General features: G+C 40.7%; 3 protein-coding genes across 4 annotated transcripts in view; all 3 read right to left on the bottom strand.

Moving 5' to 3' along the window:
* The window catches only part of LOC115204464 (EH domain-binding protein 1-like protein 1), a 34,687-nt gene extending 29,847 nt beyond the window's left edge, over positions 1–4,840 (bottom strand). Inside the window, exon 1 of one of the 2 annotated variants that reach the window (XM_029770058.1) lies at positions 3,955–4,840. In XM_029770058.1, coding sequence (XP_029625918.1) covers positions 3,955–4,058 — 104 coding nt within the window. In that variant the 5' untranslated portion in view covers positions 4,059–4,840. The remainder of the gene's footprint in view (positions 1–3,954) is intronic. The other variant, XM_029770059.1, reaches the window with a different exon arrangement.
* A 3,584-nt stretch (positions 4,841–8,424) lies between these two features.
* Positions 8,425–9,938, bottom strand: LOC115204462 (leucine repeat adapter protein 25). The gene is made up of 2 exons (XM_029770057.1): positions 9,586–9,938; positions 8,425–9,234 (listed from the first exon to the last, which is right to left on the bottom strand). The coding sequence occupies exons 1-2, from the start codon at positions 9,826–9,828 to the stop codon at positions 8,953–8,955; spliced, it is 525 nt and encodes a 174-aa protein (XP_029625917.1). The 5' UTR covers positions 9,829–9,938; the 3' UTR covers positions 8,425–8,952.
* A 1,381-nt stretch (positions 9,939–11,319) lies between these two features.
* znrd2 (zinc ribbon domain containing 2) lies at positions 11,320–13,542 on the bottom strand. Its single transcript, XM_029770056.1, has 4 exons — positions 13,399–13,542; positions 12,776–12,927; positions 12,486–12,570; positions 11,320–12,180 (listed from the first exon to the last, which is right to left on the bottom strand). Exons 1-4 carry the CDS (start codon positions 13,412–13,414, stop codon positions 11,735–11,737), a joined length of 699 nt encoding a protein of 232 aa, XP_029625916.1. The 5' UTR covers positions 13,415–13,542; the 3' UTR covers positions 11,320–11,734.
* Positions 13,543–14,322: the final 780 nt, after the last annotated feature.

The following is a 14,322-nucleotide window of genomic DNA, read 5'->3' as shown; positions in this document are numbered from 1 at the left end:
TGCCTATGTATGCGGATGACTCAACACTATACACGTCAGCTACTACAGCGACTGAAATGACTGCAACACTTAACAAAGAGATGCAGTTAGTTTCAGGAATAAGTTAGCCCTAAATATTTCAAAAACTATTTCAAAAACTAAAAGCATTGTATTTGGGACAAATCATTCACTAAAGTCTGTCCATAATAAAGTGCTGCTCTACCTTCTTAACAGCACTATCAACAAGGCAGGTCCTACAGGCTCTAGTTTTGTCGCACCTGGACTACTGTTCAGTCGTGTGGTCAGGCATCACAAAGAGGGACTTAGGACAATTGCAGTTGGCTCAGAACAGGGCAGCACAGCTGGCCCTTGGATGTACACAGAGAGCAAACATTAATAATATGCATGCCAATCTCTCCTGACTCAAAGTAGAGGAGATATTGACTACTTGTATTTGTGAGAGGTATTGACATGTTGAAAGCACCGAGCTGTCTGTTTAAACGACTAGCACACAGCTTAGACACCCATGCATACCCCACAACACATGCCACTAAAGGTCTCTTCACAGTCCCCAAGTCCAGAACAGACTATGGGAGGCGCACTGTGAAGCAACACAAACATAGGCAGAGACACATGCATACACACACATGATACACACATGTACACATTGTATTTTGTGTTGTAGATATGTGGTAGTGGAGTATGGGCCTGAGGGCACACACTTAGAGTGTTGTGAATTCTGTAATGAATGTATTGTAATGTTAAAAATTGTATAACATCCTTAATTTTGCTGGACCACAGGAAGAGTATCTGCTGCCTAACTAATGGGGAACCATAATAAACCCCAGGAAGAGTAGCTGCTGCCTAACTAATGGGGAACCATAATAAACCCCAGGAAGAGTAGCTGCTGCCTAACTAATGGGGAACCATAATAAACCCCAGGAAGAGTAGCTGCTGCCTAACTAATGGGGAACCATAATAAACCCCAGGAAGAGTAGCTGCTGCCTAACTAATGGGGAACCATAATAAACCCCAGGAAGAGTAGCTGCTGCCTAACTAATGGGGAACCATAATAAACCCCAGGAAGAGTAGCTGCTGCCTAACTAATGGGGAACCATAATAAACCCCAGGAAGAGTAGCTGCTGCCTAACTAATGGGGAACCATAATAAACCCCAGGAAGAGTAGCTTCTGCCTAACTAATGGGGAACCATAATAAACCCCAGGAAGAGTAGCTGCTGCCTAACTAATGGGGAACCATAATAAACCCCAGGAAGAGTAGCTGCTGCCTAACTAATGGGGAACCATAATAAACCCCAGGAAGAGTAGCTGCTGCCTAACTAATGGGGAACCATAATAAACCCCAGGAAGAGTAGCTTCTGCCTAACTAATGGGGAACCATAATAAACCCCAGGAAGAGTAGCTGCTGCCTAACTAATGGGGAACCATAATAAACCCCAGGAAGAGTAGCTGCTGCCTAACTAATGGGGAACCATAATAAACCCCAGGAAGAGTAGCTGTTGCCAAACTAATGGGGAACCATAATAAACCCCAGGAAGAGTAGCTGCTGCCTAACTAATGGGGAACCATAATAAACCCCAGGAAGAGTAGCTGTTGCCAAACTAATGGGGAACCATAATAAACCCCAGGAAGAGTAGCTGCTGGCTAACTAATGGGGAACCATAATAAACCCCAGGAAGAATAGCTGCTGTCTAACTAATGGGGAACCATAATAAACCCCAGGAAGAATAGCTGCTGTCTAACTAATGGGGAACCATAATAAACCCCAGGAAGAGTAGCTGCTGTCTAACTAATAGGGAACCATAATAAACCCCAGGAAGAGTAGCTGCTGCCTAACTAATGGGGAACCATAATAAACCCCAGGAAGAATAGCTGCTGTCTAACTAATGGGGAACCATAATAAACCCCAGGAAGAATAGCTGCTGTCTAACTAATGGGGAACCATAATAAACCCCAGGAAGAGTAGCTGTTGCCTAACTAATGGGGAACCATAATAAACCCCAGGAAGAGTAGCTGTTGCCTAACTAATGGGGAACCATAATAAACCCCAGGAAGAATAGCTGCTGGCTAACTAATGGGGAACCATAATAAACCCTAGGAAGAGTAGCTGCTGTCTAACTAATGGGGAACCATAATAAACCCCAGGAAGAGTAGCTGCTGCCTAACTAATGGGGAACCATAATAAACCCCAGGAAGAGTAGCTTCTGCCTAACTAATGGGGAACCATAATAAACCCCAGGAAGAGTAGCTGCTGTCTAACTAATGGGGAACCATAATAAATACAAAATACAAATACAAAACTACCTTGTACCCCTGAACATTGACTCGGTACTCCTTGTATAGAGCCCTGTTACTGTTATTGTTTATTGAGTTAATATTTCCTTTATTTTTTCATATTAACTCTGCATTGCTGGGAAAGGGCTCGTAGATAAGCGTTTCATGATAAAGCGTAGACCTGTTGTATTCGGCACATGCAACAAATAAAATGTGATTTGAATCGATCCATCACCCTAATGGGGCTCAACGCTCCAAGGCTCAAAGCACGGACGTTGTATCAGATTTCAAATGGTCTGTGTTTTAGTCCAAGTTTAAATCGTATCTGCTAAGAAAGAATGATATAGTCACACTACTGTACAGTACACAATAGCACATGCTATAGCTCTGTTGGAACATGACAGAATACTCAAGGACAGGCATGGCAGGCCTGTTTACAAATTACATTGTTGTGTAGTCTACTATGGTGCAACTCAGACACTCATTAAACAATCTTGAAAGATCACATTCAAAGATCTCCCTTATCATGATTTATAGAAAATAAGTACGTAGTAACTTTCGGATTTCGCTAAGAGTGAAGAAAGCATTGTTTAATTGAATCAATTATGAGGCCCTTCTCCTCTTAAGCTCAAAGTAGGCAAATGCTAGCCTAATTGATGACATGTATGATGACATCAACACAGATAGCCTAATTAACAGTACAAATAAATACCAACAAATCCAATCATAGTGAAACAAATTAAGTTAGAAGTGATATCACACTTGAAAACATTTGCCCTGCTTCCCAGTATCTGGTCATGACAGGGCATCATCATCATCATCATGATACAGATTCTCCTGTCAGCTGAGTGAACTGAGTAATGTCTGTTATTTACCAGTCTGACAGTGATGAGGTAGGCTTGTGGTAGTTGTATTGATGCCTATTGTGTGCATTACATCTACAGTAGACCTGTGCCTATGGGATAGTCTTTTCACGCCACTCCGATACTAAGTAATTTTCGTAGCAAGTTAGGAGAGTATTTTTGCAAACCCTATATATTTTCCTAACCTGCTACGTTAATTCTCCTGAAATGCTGCGTAAGTTCTAACCTGCTACGAAAAAGTCACGTTGGTATCAAAGTGGCGTGAAAATAGTGTTTATCCTGTGCCGATAGCCTACTATAATTACAATACACGCGGAAATGTAGAGGCTCAATTCGATTTCACAGCCACAAAAGTGGCTATAGCGTAAAAAAAAACGTTGGTCTTAATTTATGGCAAGGGTTAAGCATAAGGCTAGTAATAACATTTTAAATATAACAATTGGAGAAATAGGCAGAGTTTGGCCATCATTATGACTTTGTGGTTGTGGTAGCTAGTGACGGCAGCTCACGCGCTTCTCTTATTCATATGACTGTTTCAGAGGAAACAGCGAACTAACCGCATTCTGCGCTCTTCCTGTAACTCTGTGTTCACTGGTACGGAAATGGAATACGGTCCGTTATGGGTTGGATCAAATAAATGGAATAGGGTCTTGACAAGGATGCCTAAAGCAGTGTCCATGGTGGTAGGCTGCGCAAACCTAACCTTAAAGTAGAAATATTACAAGGAGAAACGTCCTTCATGGGAGCAGATTGATAACGTGAGTCAATGGGATGTTGTGAAAATGAGTTCGTTTAACCTAAATACATGACATAACCTACCATTTCTTCGTGCATTCCAACACAAGTTCTTGATAAGACGCCACAAACTGGAATTTTGAAGCTTTCTTGCCGACGCGTTGTAGTCTTTTCCAAACCGAAGTCATAATTTAGTTGAGGTATTAAAAAGTTTTAGAAAGTATGGTTGCTCAATGACAGTTCGTGGTGTGTAAAACCGTTGTCTTCAAGCTGACCGTGTTCAAAAGGAACAGCCGCAGGTGAAGAAGTTTAATTGAGTTAAGCCACACAAAACTGTCGCCATCAACTAAACGCCTCGAAGAAAAAAACATGTAGCACGGAACTACCGTAATTATTAAATACAGTATTTATAAGCGGAACCGAATCCACTGTCGTGCGCATTTCAACACTTCCACATGGTCAGAATAAGGAAAAACAAATATCCTAAATGCAACTGCTAGTCCACAATATGCATTCCCGAGTTAGCAGACAGTGTCGACAATTCATCCAGGTATATAATAGCTGTCCTTCGCCCAGCCAGGGAAATAAAACGGTCCGATAAAGCCACCATAACACATTTTAGGCTACGTTATACTGACAGTGCAATAAACTCTCCAAGTGGTATCATTTGTTGAGTCTGTAGGCAGCAGATAAAGAAGGGGAGCGGTGGCAAAGCATTGATGACGCGGCAGTATGCAAAATTCCCTGTCTTTTATCTTCTTTTTGCCTATCCGTACAACAGTAAACAATAACATTTCAGACTTTGGATTCCGTCCATGGAACGATGCCACTGTCACTATGATGACCGTTAACGAGTCAGATGACACTTATACAACTTTGCTGAAGTATATTCAAAATGAATAATTTGTCCTGAATTGTTCACTCAAACTATTATTGGCACTGTTCTCTGCAGTATACATTGGATCCATTTGTAAAGTGCTCTTGCCTATTTGACACTTTTATCCTAATATTTGATTTACATTTTAAGAACATCCTTTAATTTCCTTACTTATCTAAACGGTTTGTGATTCAATTTGGGCCAAACGCACATTGGGAAATAAGATGATGCATGATTTTCCATGAAGAGAGATGTCCTGTCCCAACGGGTATTCGGAGTAGACGCATAGGGATTTTCCATAGCTGTGTGGAGTATATTTTTGGAAGGAGAAGAGGGAGGGGGGGGGTGGACAGAGGCAGCTGAGGATAGAGAAGTGTGATACAGCCTACACGTGGAACACAGCAGCTCATGTGTACCTCTCCTTTCCTCTGCAATAGTCTTATAACAACATTGACAGAGAGGATGCACGATCGATCACAGGCTATTAAAAAATCTAAGCCTGTTATGACTAGGAGTTATATACATTTATTGAGCCTGATTATGTTGAAAACGTCATTACTTAACATATGGAACTACACTAATAATGTTTTTCCAGTATTCATGGAAGAGATCAGTGAAGTAGACAGCTGGCTAGAGCCAAGAGTTTCCTAACTCAACCCCACCTTGTTCACTGAGACAGAGTGAGTGTTCTGCCAGGCAGCAGCGGATGTGTAAGTCATGAGTCAACATGTTATTTACCTCGACTCAAGCAGCAAACACATCACTATCAGTGTCTGAGAGTCATAAGGCCAGGTAAAGACCTGAAATGAGAAGAGGACTTGTCTAATTTATCTTTGCTCAGACTGTAGGTTAACTATCATAAACTGAGTTGAAGCCACATTAGATTTGTTTTCATGCTCACGGGTGGTTATATCAGTCAGCTAATACAGGACTAGTAAAGGCCTAGTGCACTACTTCATTTTTTTATTTAATTGAGATTTTTCAGGGGTTGCTGCAGCACCCTCAGCACCCTACTTCCCGCAGCTGTGTGTGGCCTATTTATAGAAATACATGGGACTTTCTAAAAGGAATGTAAAAGCTCTCACCCGTTTTAATGTTCTGTTGCTAAATTAATAGTAAAATGAAATGGGAACTGACCTCCAATGGTAATAAGATATCAGAGACTATTATTACTTGAAAGATCACATTGAATATCTCCCTTATCATGGTTTATAGAAAAGAAGTGCTTAGTAACTTTAGGATTCCGCTAAGAGTGAATAAAGGATTGTTTTAATTTGATCCATCATCATTTGGCTATTGATTGAGGCCCTTCTCCTCTTAAGATCAAAGAAGGCAAATGCTAGCCTAATTGATGACATGTCTGATGACATCAACACAGATAGCCTAATTAACAGTTCAAATAAATACAAAAAAATCCAATCATAGTGATAAAAATTAAGTTAGAAGTTATACCACTCTGGAAAATATTTGCCCTCTTCCAAGTATCTGGTTTATGTCAGGGCATCATCATCATCATCGTGAAAATACAGATCCTGCTGTCAGCTGAGTGGTTGGAAATAATGTCTGTCATTTATCAGTCTGACAGTGATGTAGTAGGAATGTAAAAGCTCTCACCCCTGTTTTAATGTTCTGTTGCTATATGAATAGTAAATAAAATTATTGAAATGGGAACTGACCACCAATGGTAAAAAGACTTCAGAGACCATTATTACGAAAATACAATCAAAGGTTGCAGTAAAGTGGCCTTGTTCTGTGGCTATTAGGAAAAGGATCATGGTTGTCTGAGGCATGTATGGGGCGTCCTGTTTTCAGTTAGTCATTTCCTGGTGGCTAGTGGATCTGTAAAGTAGCTTGCTCAAGGGTAGAGTTGATCTATTAATGTAATTCCCGCCACCAGTTACTGTGTTAAGCAGTACACTCTTAGAAAAAAGGATTCCAAAAGGGTTCTTCAACTGTCTCCATACGAGAACCCTTTTTGGTCCCAGGTAAAACTATTTTGGGTTCCATGTCGAACCCTCTGTTTAAAGGGTTCTACATTGAACCAAAATGGTTCTACCTGGAAACAAAAAGGGTTCTTCAAAGGGTTCTGCTATGGGGACAGCCTAATAACTCTTTTAGGTTCTAGATAGCACATTTTTCTAAGAGTGCACTTGCCGCTCTGACCTTAGTATTTGGTGCTATTACATTTGATTCTGTCTTAAAAGAAAACATACAGACTCTGTGTGTACTAATATACTTATTAGACTGTAATTACAGAAGTTATTCCATTCTAGTTATGCTGGCATAATGTCTATGTAATATATATGGAAGTGTGGCAGAGAATGGAAGGAACTATGTGGAGACAACAATAAGCCGGGCCTACTGGTATAAGCCTCTGCTATTATTGCTTGATGCTGATGTGTTGTCATACAACTTTCATTTATACTAAAGATGATGGGAAGCTAGCAAGATAAATGACCTGGGATGTCCTGGTTGTATTCCTCTAACCTTCCTTTACACAAAACATTATGGTGTTTCAAGTTTAAACAAGACTTTTATGTTTTATTCTAATTCTATTTCAACCACTAAATAAGTAGAAACACTAGATGTTCAGGGCTAATTCCGTTAGTAAGGAATGCCTTCTGATGGTATTTGAATTTTTACAGCTACTGTGTTGTGGATTCCTCCTCCTACCCTGGGGAGAGAACAGGGATCATTACCTAATAAGTCCATGTGTGGCTGGAATGGTTTGTTTATAATGGCCAGACAGTCAGAGTGGTGCTCTCATGAATCAAAAACATGCAAAAGTACAGTCATATAACTTTAAAGGGCTAAACAATGATATCAATGGCATCCACATAACTTCTCCTGTGAGATACTGTAAGAAATAGTTAGATGCAAAAAGGCACGGCTATCAAAAAGGCACACTTCCACAGTTATCAAAAAGGCACACTTCCACAGTTATCAAAAAGACACACTTCCACGGTTATCAAAAAGACACACTTCCACGGTTATCAAAAAGGCACACTTCCACGGTTAACAAAAAGGCACACTTCCATGGTTATCAAAAAGGCACACTGCCATGGTTATCAAAAAGGCACACTGCCATGGTTATCAAAAATGCACACTTCCATGGTTATCAAAAAGGCACACTTCCACAGTTATCAAAAAGGCACACTGCCATGGTTATCAAAAAGGCACACTTCCACAGTTATCAAAAAGGCTCACATCCACAGTTATCAAAAAGGCACACTTCCATGGTTATCAAAAAGGCACACTTCCACAGTTATCAAAAAGGCTCACATCCACAGTTATCAAAAAGGCACACTTCCATGGTTATCAAAAAGGCACACTTCCACGGTTATCAAAAAGGCTCACATCCACAGTTATCAAAAAGGCACACTTCCATGGTTATCAAAAAGGCACACTTCCACAGTTATCAAAATGCATACTCTGCCGTGAGCCAGAAACACAGGAACAAAAGTACATTTTTTGGAACTGAAGTGCTTTCTGACTTCATCTTGGGAAACAAGATTTTTCAGGTTTTCTACATGTGGAGCAGATGCTGATATCTGTCACAACAAATGTTGCCATCTAGTGGTTAGAGTATGTCAATAACCCCTTTCCAAACCAATATATTACAGTTGAGCTGGACCCATTAGCAGACCATTGAAGTAGTGTAGATTTGACTTATAAGACATGGTTACTGTCCATAGCATTTTTTATTTTTATGCCAAGATATTAAAAAATCTCAATACATAAACTTCCCATCACAACAAACAAAAAGGAGAAATACCGGCATTTTGTGTATGTCACTACGTGTCTAAGATTACATTCAATATTAAAATTGTAAAGAAAATTATATTTAGAGAAAAATATATTGTTTTACTCCGATGAAGGAGTTAATTACAAGGCATTTAGAATATACACATATAAATCATCAGGTATTTGAAATATGGCTTAATTGGCTTTTGTTTTCAAGATATGCACAATTAGTCCAAATCAACAAACAAGGTCTCTTTAACGAAGGAAGTATAGTAACAAGGTTTTGTTGAAAACGTCAGCTCCTTGTGTGATGGAGACGGTTCATCAGTATGGCACCAGTTTAAAAATGTCTTTCTGCCAATAACCTTGCTAGGTGGGTACAAGTATAATAAATAATAAAACAGCTATACAGAACAGGAAACCGATTATATTATGTAAATACAGGAAAAATATTAGTTGGTTTATAAGGAAATGTGGAAAGACTCTTTGATCCATTGGTCCCGGGAGTTTTGAGTTGGCTGGAGAGTCAGTGAAGTGCCAGGTAGATTCTGAGGTACATTATCACCATCGTTCTCCTCTTCATAATCATCCTCTTCCTCAGAGTAACTATTTTCTGTAGTGATGCTGCTCTCTGACAGCAGAGAGTTGGAGATGTCCTGAAAGGCTTCCTTGTACTCCTGGATGGACTCATAGAGATACCACAGCTGACAGTGCAGAGACATGTCCAACTGTCTGAGGCCCACCTAGGACACACAACAGGAAAGGTTAATTGTGTCAATAATCTCATACATTAACTATATAAACGTTGTCAATTTAATACAAATGAACAATAACAAATGTAGGTAAATTGAGCAGAAATAGCAGCTGATTAAATTAAACAAATAAAATAACCTTATTATTTCAGGATGTTCTCTAGATGTGTTATTTTCTGACAATAATCAAAGACAAAATGCTGTGAGAAATGATCAATTTGCTTTTGTTGTTTATCAAATTTCAGTATGTTTTTACATTTCTTACACTCTTGGAAAACTAGCCATAGTGCTAAAATAAATACTAATAAAATTAAATCAACTGATTACAAAATAATGTCCAACCATTTCTTCGCGCAGCACTGCGAGCCCTGCGTCCAGACTTGCAGGTTTGCTGCGGCCGAGACTTGTAGACTTGCTGATGTCGGCCTGAATGCGTGTCAGTTTACTGTAGACTTTTTTGATGTCCCTCCATGAGCCACCACTGGAGTTCAGGATGCCGCTGAGGCCTTTTGGCAAAGGGGGTAGTCCTTCGATTGAACAGACGCTGTCTGGACATTCAGGAGGACTGGACTGGAACTTGTTCATTTTCTACTTCAGTATCAATGTATTGTAATGAAACAGGCAGGGAGCAGGTCTCGAACCCTCGACCTTCTAGCCCGAGGTCCGGCGCGCTATCGACTGTGCCGCAAAAGCATGCTCCAGCGGCAGGGTCGATTTCCGCGCTTATAAACCCAGGGTCGTTACAGTATATATATATATATATATTTTTTTTTTGTTTGTTTGTTTTTACTTCCGCGCGTTTTATTATATGCTATCATATAACTGCCAGAAATATTAAATCATAAAAAACATACGGATTCAATAACGGAAGCCCACTATCAAGTACAGTATGTGATGATTTCAAAATAGTCGGCTATAGCCTAGTCGTTATTGTCTCAGATCAGCAATCCACCGATGATGAGCGTTTAACAGAAAATGTCGCAAATGTAGAGGGAATGTAGAGTTTCAATAAAAATACGTTGCTTCACCTTCAGTCCGGTTACTGTATTTCCAACGAGTCCTCAGCAGCATCCATCGTAGTGTGGATGAAAAACTGCTTAGACAATGAAAACATAACGGAAGCCTATGCAAATGGTACCAAGATGAATTCATATCTGATGTCCTTGCTTTGTTTCTACTACGCTTTCCTGTCTCAACTGCCAACCTCGCCCTGGATAACACCCCCTCCCCGTCCCACTTCATCGCAGCGAGACCGAGGCGCTGCACCGCTTCCAAAACACACTATATTTGGGGATAGAGGAAACAGTATTCGTACGTCCTTTGAAACGATATTGACGAATAACTAAAGTATCATATGTCGAGGCCGGTGTTTTATTTCATTCTAGCAATACCAAATTCTTCACCTTAACCCATTATCAAATGCTTAACCTCAAGACAAAACCACTGAAAACTCCCACCCAATCTTGCCATCCATAAATACAGAATATTCCAATTGTCCACCACAATTAAATCGGGGAGTGAACTGTGGATCTGTCTCCATCAGTACGTTCCTACTTTCGTCACACGTGATCTCAGACAGCACTGGCACGATTTCGACTTAACTTGGGTGAATGGTGCATCTTTCCATAGAGATCCGGCATTTACAAAATTACACTGACTGGCACAAGGCGGGAAATACAGTAACTAAATGTGTTAGTCACACGTGATACCTCAATTTGTGGGGCACTTGTATGTATTTGCTGCCTTGAATTGTATTTATACTACAACTCCTAAATCAAAAATGATCCACTATTAGTTTTTACAACACACACACTGACATTCGTTCAGTACTACATTACAGCAAACATCATTATGCATCCATCCAGTCTCTTATCAAAAACATCCTTAGTTACTCCAACACTATTTGTTAAAAAGTAGGAAAGTCCCACTACTGAATATTACAAATGTCATCTTCTAGTATAGATTGCTACAACACCATACAATCACATGACCACTCTGTCACTATATTGTAGTATGCCACATAAAACAAAGGCCACTTGTTTAAAAAGGAAGTAATAAGCACAGAGAAAGTATGAATAATGTGGATAAATTCAGATTTTTATAAACAATTGATGTACATTAATATCAACCAGTCAAACCCCACTCAACTGTATGTAGTTTAAAGAAATTCAACCACTCAGAGGTGCCCATTCTTACCATGCAAGTTTGTGTCAAAACTTCACCATGAATCCAGAGAAGACTTCAAATGAAAAGTAACAGCAATGTTTAAACAAATGTTACACTACAGGTCAGGCAATCAAAATACAAACTATGCATACACAGACAGTTGTCCAAGTTTATTACATGAACCTTTACCGGCTGAGGCGAAGCTGTTCACATTTGCCACAAAAACCTTTGCAAGGGAATCAAGCTGCTACAACTTCCGGTGTTGCTTATGCGAGCATGTGTTTATGCCTTGTTTCTGTTTTTAGAAATTGCCATCAGTTCAGTCTCATGATTGGTGAAGCTCTTTCAGGCTGCGCAGTGAATCTGCGCAGCTGCGGATGAGGCTGCACAGCTGGATACTAGCCTCTACTGAGGCTGAGTGCTGGAGCTCCTGTGTAGCCCACCGCAGCTTGTGCAGCACTGCATCCTCAGCACTGGACAGGGCTGGGTGAGGTGCAGGGGCTACTATGGGGGCTGCCACCTGGACTGGCTGAATGGATGGGGTGGATGTAGGGAGGAAGCTAGGGGTCACGGTGAGTGCAGGGGAGGGGTTGGCTGGTGGAGGTAGGGGTCCTCTCAGTCCTGACGCAGCTCCCTCGCAGTGCTCTGGTCGGGGCTGCCCTGTGATGGAGAGGGGGGTGTCACTGGAAGGGGCTCCATTGTCTTGATGGACAGGCTGAGAGGCTAGCTGTCTCTCTCTGACCTGTGACAGGGCAGCCTGGGCATTTAGTGCTGAGTGTGAGAGGACAGTAACAGGAAAGAGAAGGAAAGGAGAAGAAACATTTAGTTGGAACAAGACAATTATTTGTTCAGTTGCAAACTAATATTAGATTAGTCATAAGCAGGGCCCAGAGTTAGCTCAGGAAACTAATTTCCTAGCCTGACTACCGATCCACATTGCTCCAGCCAAACGTCACACCCACAAGTGTTTTCTTTGTATGGAGTGATCAATAAAGTAGCTAAATTAAATTCAGGATGAGTTCAGGCAACTTTCCCCCCCAGTCATAACATAAATGAACCTAGCCCTGCAGACTTACCTGGGTTGTCCTTGTCTACGTCAGAGTCCAGTTCCTGACATGCAACACAGTAGTTCTTCTTCTGCTTGTCCTGAAGGAGAATCGTCTGGACAGGCACAAACAACCAATTATTAAACTCAAGCCCAAATACTACTTAGACACTCATTAATCTCCAAAGACAAGACCAATCAATCCCTTTAGTTTTAAAAAGCATTACAGAGTAAATATATTTAGCTGTAGATCTCACTCAGTAAATATATAAAAGGTTGCAAATATATAAACTGGGATGGTCTGGATTATCCCCCACTCACCCCACATTGCTCGCAGCATTCTCCTAACATTTTGTAGCCTTTGAGGAGGTAGGCACCCATGAGCTTGCTTATTTTGTCCTGTCGTTCCCGCTGAGCATGAATAACCTTCATCTCAGATTCTGAAGGGGGTGTCCACTCGAAGTCATCGTCGTCTGACAAGAAAACCATGGAGGATGAGGAAACCGACATTCAAACTATCAGAACTCAGTCATATGGACACGGCTGGCTTGCAACTAGCTAGTTTAACTGACAGTACAGTAATTTAACGCGTTACGTTAGTCAATTTTGGTTAATTTATCAGCTAGCTAGGTGATGATAATCTAACGTTTGATAGTGAGCCAACAGTAGCTAGTTAGCAATAAAGTATTATGCGACGTCAGTTTGTGCTAACTGGAGACACCGGTAGACCAACTAGTTGGCTAACGTTAGCCAATTAGCCAGCTAAAGTTACTGTAGCTGGTTTAGCTGACCAAGCTAGCTGTCAAACTGGGCTTCCGGTCAAAACTTTAATTCCCCAAAACGGCAGAATCTAGCATTCTGAAAGACAATTAGCAAAATGAACTTTTGACTTAGCCTACCAAAATAAAACATAAGCATTTAAGGAAAGCAGCTGGTTTATTTACCTCCATTCAGTGCCATGATTCCACTGCTATCCCTGGTTGCTGCACGCCGTTGCTTTACAAAAAATGTATGTACACATGCGTGCACTAAGTTTGAAATGTAACCTTATAGGTTTGCTACTGCCACCTGCCGTAGTGGAAGACTATAGCTAGCTAAGGGTAAAGGGTAAAGTCTACAAAACAGAGTCAACTCTGTTTGTAACATATTCTAGTTTTGGGAACAGAAACCTGTATTGAAATCAAATGTTTCATCAATGAGAAAATTAGCAGAATGTTCTCCCACTGCCGGCAAATATGCTTCCTCGCACTACTTCCATATTTGGTAGTGAGTGGAACCGCCAAGCGGATGCTTCACATATATACATCCGGTGAAATATCTGTCTCATTGTTCTATCTGTGGTACAGTATGAAGATCACCCTTGTAGGCGATGTCATGGCGACGTTGGCTACCTTAAATCATGCGCAGAAACGTCATCGGGTCTAATCTTTCGGATTGCGCATGTGCAGGCCATGAAATCAAAGTCACTCCTTTAATATAAAGTTGTTTTTTACAAAAATTAAAACGTGTCAGTTTGTCACTTTTACGAGGTTGGAGTAATAACATGTTCAACTACATAAGACATAGTCTCGAATCTAGGTTGTGCCTTTAGATTTCGAGAAAATGTACCGCTAAGGAATAATGTTTCACTTCTCTCATTGACTTCTCAAACCCCAGCCTGGTCTGTTTTGCAAGCATTCCCGAAAGTCTCGCGATCTTCTACTTCTTCATCTGTGGATTTTATATGGCAACCAACTTTAAGGTTCATCAGGGACGGTCTAAATCGTCTCCATAAAGAAAAACACAATTGAATACTACATCCCCTTGGCTCTTCAACCCCATTACTCCTTAAATCTAATAACAATCTCTCCCTTTCCCTCACATATTGC

This window comes from Salmo trutta, chromosome 12 (genome assembly GCF_901001165.1).
Source record: "Salmo trutta chromosome 12, fSalTru1.1, whole genome shotgun sequence".
In the NCBI taxonomy this organism is placed as follows: Eukaryota; Metazoa; Chordata; class Actinopteri; order Salmoniformes; family Salmonidae; genus Salmo; species Salmo trutta.
This window is presented reverse-complemented; position numbering and strand designations above follow the sequence as displayed.